This window comes from Aptenodytes forsteri, unplaced genomic scaffold, assembly GCF_000699145.1.
Source record: "Aptenodytes forsteri isolate BGI_AS27 unplaced genomic scaffold, ASM69914v1 Scaffold10, whole genome shotgun sequence".
NCBI lineage: Eukaryota > Metazoa > Chordata > Aves > Sphenisciformes > Spheniscidae > Aptenodytes > Aptenodytes forsteri.
The window spans coordinates 4,153,363-4,159,450 of record NW_008794117.1 but is presented as its reverse complement, the minus strand read 5'-3'; the positions used below and the strand labels follow the sequence as shown (position 1 = coordinate 4,159,450).

Below are 6,088 nucleotides of genomic sequence, written 5' to 3'. Positions count from 1 at the left end.
CCTCAGTCGGTAGAGCATGGGAAACTAAAAAGTCCTTGGCTAGTGTAAGCACTGCTTAGCAACAACTAAAACATCGGTGCCTTATCAACTGTTCTCATCCTAAATCCAAACCACAGCACTGTACCAGCTACTAGGAAGGAAATTAACTCTATCCCTGCCGAAACCAGGACAAATAGCAAATGATTGCATCTGGTTACCATTCGTTCTGGCTAACAGCAGTAAAAGACTGAAGTTATTTTCAGAATCTAGGGAAGAGGGTTAGTTTTTATGAGGAGAGGAAATCCAAAGCTTTGCAAATGGTATTGTCTTTGTAAGTCTTCATGGTCATAAACACGGTCAGGATTCAGGTTTTTCATACTTTGCTTGGAACTTGTTTCCTCCTGGTTGTCCAAATCAAAATTACATACGTAAGTATTTGATGTTTAATAAATTGCACAGAGTAAAACATTTTTCACTATAGATAATTGAATATCCTTTTTAAATCTTTTTTCCCCTAAAGAAACCTGGGGAGAAACCACCAGAAGAAGATGAAAGCCTTAAAAGAGTTGATCCTTTACATCAACTTATTCTGCTATTCAGTCGAACAGCCTTGACTGAAAAATGGTAAGGATGGTGTGAGAGACTGCAGAGTATATGCAGATTTTCAGATTACTCCTGTATTTGAAGTTATACATGTCTCTGTTCAAGTGAGATTGCATAGGCTAGGCCAAACATGTGCGTATGTACATATGGTGAGTTTGCCTCTCTAGCCTGTGGTACATAAAGGGATTTTAACATGACTGATAATGAGATGTAAGGAGTTTTCTACAGACAAATAGATGCCCCTTTCTAACATAAATATGCTAATTTTTTCATAGTTATGGATGCTGTGTTCAGGACTTGCTACACCTCTCTCTTTTGTCTGTGTTCCCTATTGACAGTTATATTCTGAATGTGAAATATAAGTATATTCTAGGTATAATTGAAAAATTAACTATGTTCTCTTCATTGGAAGGTGTTTATGAATTTCTGAGCTGGCTTTACTTTTCAGTTTGTATTAGTTAATCAAGTCCTTGCTTTCCAGAAAGACTTGTGTAATTAATTATGAGCATAGAAATCCTTTAAAAAGATTTTTAAGGTGCTTAAAAATATTTTGGTGCTCCAATTCTACTATAATGGCTCTAATCTTCCTCATTTTCCCTTTCATCTCTCTGTTAACCAGCAAATTGGAAGAAGATTTCCTATATATGGCTTATGCTGACATTATGGCAAAGGTAACTTTTTTGCTGTTTTTTACATCTTTTCTGTTTTAATAAAATTAATGAAGAAGATCAAGAGAAATTATGTGTAAAGTGATGGAAGGCTTAGCCCCCCCCACCCCTGACTTATCAGTAAATGTTTTCTTTCTACATGGTATCAGAGCTGCCATGATGAAGAAGATGATGATGGTGAAGAAGAAGTGAAGAGTTTTGAAGTAAGATTATACTTCTGTTTTGTTTTTCTTTTCACTTTAGACATTGTTTCATAGCTTCCAACTGACATTTATGTTTCTTGGTTCATGGCTTACTGCAGCTTATTATGCCAGTGAACTGCATGTCAGAAACTGGATTGGCAGATATGAGTCACCAGATTCATAGTAGTAAAACAAAAACATGCGTAGTATCACATAATATAAGATTATATAGAGAGTAATTTAACGGCTCTTACATGTTTAGCTGATTGATTTTAACTTTTTAGTTGCTGAAGAGAAATATTATGGGTAGTAACTTATTCTGGAAGTCTGATAATAACAGGCTGTATCTTGTAAAGTATCACATCCTACCTTTAGTTTGGATGGTTAAAATACAGAAATACTGCTTTTTGCAGTAGTCATTCACATTCAGTACCAGTAATTTCTACAATGTTTTTATGTTTACATATATATTAGTGCTTCTTAGTAAAAGGTGAGCTTTTTTTCATCAATACTGCCAAGCTTTTTCTTATGCTGAGAATAGGAAATCTGTATTTATTGTTGTTTAATGTTGTGCTTTTAGTGATCATGACTATATAAGTAAACACACTTACATGAGTTGATTACAAGAGTAAGAGATGAGTCCTTGTCATGTGTTTGCTTTGTGATCTGTCTCTCTTTTTCCATTAATAAAATGGAGTTTACAAGAAATTTGTCTGTTCTGAGGGGCACTGAGGGAATTAGCTTGTCAATATTTTTAATATTTTAAAATATTTTAGCATATTATAATGCTGACATTAAAAGTTGTCTTATTTTCAAATCAATTAATACTTATATTTAGTATCTTTACTAAAACACAGAAATATGAAATACATGCTTTTATTATTTCTTTACAACATTTCTAAATATACTGATGGATTTGATATGAAACTACCTGTGCTGTTTTGATTTTTGAGGAGTGGTTTGGGGCGTGTTTACTTTTACTCCCATTGTTTTGTACACATCAGATGTTCTGTATGTTTTCTACATGCATGAGATAGCACTGAATTATTTAAGTACGTATTGCCTATTTGGCTGTATACAGAAATCAGAAAGAATACCAATACCAAATTATTTTCAGTCACTCAGATTTCTAGTCCTGTTGAGTTACAACTAACGTACCCAATATATAAATTTCTGTTTCTTGGTAAATATCTAAGTATGAATACAAATTTCGGTGCTCTTTTTTTTGTTGTTGTTTTTGTTTTGTGTTTTTTTTTCCTGGAAATGCAATGTATGACGTATCATTGGCTAAACAAAGAATATTTATTTCTGTAAGCTCTTTTCAGTTAGCCCATGCATGCTTGTTAGATACCAAAAGTCTTGTGCTTATAAATGTGAAAACTTATAAATTGGAAGTCATTGAGGTGAATGAACAAATTTATCAGTATGGAATTTATTAGTGCCCCTTACCTAAATTATAATGGGTTCCTTGTTCAGCATTCAACTTTATCTTTTGAGAGAAGATCCTATTAATTTGTTTCTCATTATTATTTTTTCTGTAGCTATGAAACTTATGTTCAAATAATGTATTAATCTGTTCAAAAGACAATTTTGTGTATGTATTTGGTCAGTCACCTGCAGAAAAAAATTTTGGAGTTCTTTTTCTTATTACTATTTCGCTTCTTGTCCTTGCCCTTCCTTAAGGTGACAGGATCACAACGCAGCAAGGTAAAACAAAAAAATATGTGTGTATTTGTCTGGGTCTAATTTTGTGATTTTTTTAGGCCCAACATCTCGGATAAGTTCAACTAAAGGGTCTTGAAAATGTTTTTAACATTTCAGTTCCAGCATGACATCTCTACCAAACCCTTCTTGTGCACAAACTGTTTTTAAAGACTCCAAGAATTATGTATGCAAAATATGTCATATAGGATTACATTGCCATTTTGGGGAAAACAGAGTGTCATTTGGCTTGTTCATATTGTTTTGCTGTTCCTGCCTTTTGTGCATCAGTTATCTTCTTTCTGGTTATAATTTCATTTGAATGATTAAAATCATTTATTTGGCTCTTAAGGGAAAGCAGTTGGACTTTTCTTCTATATCTTAGCAGACGTGCATTTCTGATACAGTAGTAGAATTCTATTTCCAATGTTTGTCACAGAGAGAGCATCAATTATATTATAGTTTATCTGTGATTCAGATCCTTTGGAACAGGCTGAGTCCATAGCCTTCATTGTTGTTAGTATTTGATAGAAACTCCATAGCTACTCCATACCTGAAGTGATTCCTAGTTGTTCCATGTTTTCTCTAAAAGCATAGAGGCAATAGCTCTGAAATTTCACAGCGTTAATTTTTTTTAGTGACTCAATTGCTTACGCAGTCTTTCGTGTCTCATCATGAAAGTCTCACCATTTTGTTCTAAAAGATGGCCCATGGCTTAAGCACCAGCCTACTTGCCTACTTCATGCAAGTAGAAGTCTCAGTTCCCATTGTTGACTCAGGCTGCTTGCTGATAGCGCCACAAGGTTGATGTTCTGAGAGGAGATAGGGTGTCTGGAGTAGCTAATTTTTGGTTCTGAGGTGTTTAAATATAGTTATTTGTGGTGTGGCTAATGACAGCTAGACTAAGTAGAGATGACTTGCTTGAGATTGAGAATGCACAGATTTAGCTGATGGTCAGACTCCGGTCAGTAGCTTCAAAGTCCATTGCCTATGGCAGTATGGGGAACAATTATAACCTTCTCCGCTGAAAAGAGCAAGATGATTTTGGTGTTTTGTTTGCTAGCGCTTCTATTAACATTCAGTTCACAAAAGAAAGAGGTTCCCATACAGCTGTGGAAAGAGAAGATGTATTCCAGGATCAACTTCACTCTTACTCCTTCAAAAGTTTGCACAGATCTGTTCCACCTTCATACGATAAAGGCATTATCCTGGAAGATGAATGTGCTCACACAGATTCACAAAAAGTTATTTAAAAGGTATTGTAATTGCCACAAACACAAAGTACATACTACAAAACCCCAAAGGAAGTATATAAGCAATCTAATAGTGTAATTTCTTCTTTGTTTCTTCCATTAATTCAGCTATTCAAATACTACATGTCTATCACTCTGCCCATGTGGTTACCATACACTGAATGCTGTATGCTCCATAGCAAATTTTCTGTCTTGCTGAAGTGTTTGAAAAGGGAAAAAAACCCACAACAATAAATAATCCTTGCTTCCTTCATACATGACAGTTGTAAAGATATGAGACCATATATACCAGCTGTGTGTGTGCGTATGTGCATTTGTGTGTTTCTTTCTGTCAACCTATCTATCTCAAAGTTCAATGTTGAAGGCAGTTCTTTTATTCCATGCTCTGTGTCCATGTGAAAAGACTGACTGTTCAATTTGTATGGGAACAAAACTCTACTGCTCCTCTAGACTTTAAAAATGTGATTGAAGTCCTGAATCTTTTCACAGTCAGAGCAACAGAGACCTTTGGGCAAGCTTAGAATGTGATAAAAACGATGAGTGTATTTTATCGGCAATTTTCATGCCCATATCTCATGCGGTGTAGTCTCATTTTTGTACAAATAATCTATATTGGGATCACTGTGTGGGCAGTAGGGAGGTCACAATATAAACCCACAATACAGTTGTCTGTGCGTTACTATGTGCCTGTCTGCATTTGCCTGCTAGGATTTGCTTTGAATTATTATGATTATCTTTGCTCCTTGCCCTTTGTCTCCAAGTTAACTTCCTATCATATTGAACAGACGCTCAGTTGACTCCCTGTAGAGTTGGTGTCACTGTCCCCCTTGATTCTATCTGATAGGAAATTCTTTCCAATCAAAGTGTTTCACTAGCTGAATGCAAATAGGTTTCTGCATTTGAGTCACTAACTCTACTGGTTTGCTACATATTAATGTGCTCTAAATATGTGTAGGATGGGAACTCAGAAAAAGGAATCAAAACCCAGCTCATCTTTTTAAAATCAATTGGTTTAAATTGGCTCTTCACAGGAAGAAAAGAAATGGGGGGGAGACAGAGCTTCCTATGAGTTTTCTTCATCCCTGTTACTGGTAGCAACTTCGTTGATAGACTTTTGTATTCACTAGATTTTTGTCAAAACGATACATTGTGGCGTCACTTACCTCAGGCACAGAAAGACTTGCAAGTTTCATTACCTACTGATATAATGAAATAATGAAACCTTGTAAGGTTTTAGCCCATCAGAGATGGTCACTGTTATCTCTGTCGCAAAGCCTGCATAAATGGAGTGACCATATACCATGTATTTACAATAAGTAATTATTTTTGTTAAAGAATGATATGAATTAAGGTCAGACTCCATGATCAATGTATCAATTCTTAGGAATTAAACATTGCAATTAGTATGCAAAAATGTGTTTCTCGTTAGTTTTTCCTACCCATAATGGAATGGAGGCAACCTAATACGTGGTTTCACTCTCCACAACTACAGTATAAGTTATTTATACATAGAATCATAGAATATTTTGGGTTGGAAGAGACCTTTAAAGGTCATCTAGTCCAACCACCCTGCCATGGGCAGGGACATCTTCAACTAGAGCAGGTTGCTCAGAGCCCTGTCCAACCTGACCTTGAATGTTTCCAGGGATGGGGCATCCACCACCTCTCTGGGCAACCTGTGCCAGTGTTTCACCACCCTCAG

The 6,088-nt window shown here is 35.6% G+C and overlaps 1 protein-coding gene across 1 annotated transcript in view; it reads left to right on the top strand.

Annotated features, from left to right (window-relative positions):
• RYR2 (ryanodine receptor 2) overlaps positions 1 to 6,088 on the top strand; it is a gene marked incomplete at its 5' end in the record, with an annotated part of 258,073 nt that overhangs the window by 185,140 nt on the left and 66,845 nt on the right. The window contains 4 exons of the mRNA XM_019471222.1: positions 500 to 603; positions 1,202 to 1,253; positions 1,400 to 1,453; positions 3,116 to 3,139. Coding sequence (XP_019326767.1) covers positions 500 to 603; positions 1,202 to 1,253; positions 1,400 to 1,453; positions 3,116 to 3,139 — 234 coding nt within the window. The remainder of the gene's footprint in view (positions 1 to 499; positions 604 to 1,201; positions 1,254 to 1,399; positions 1,454 to 3,115; positions 3,140 to 6,088) is intronic.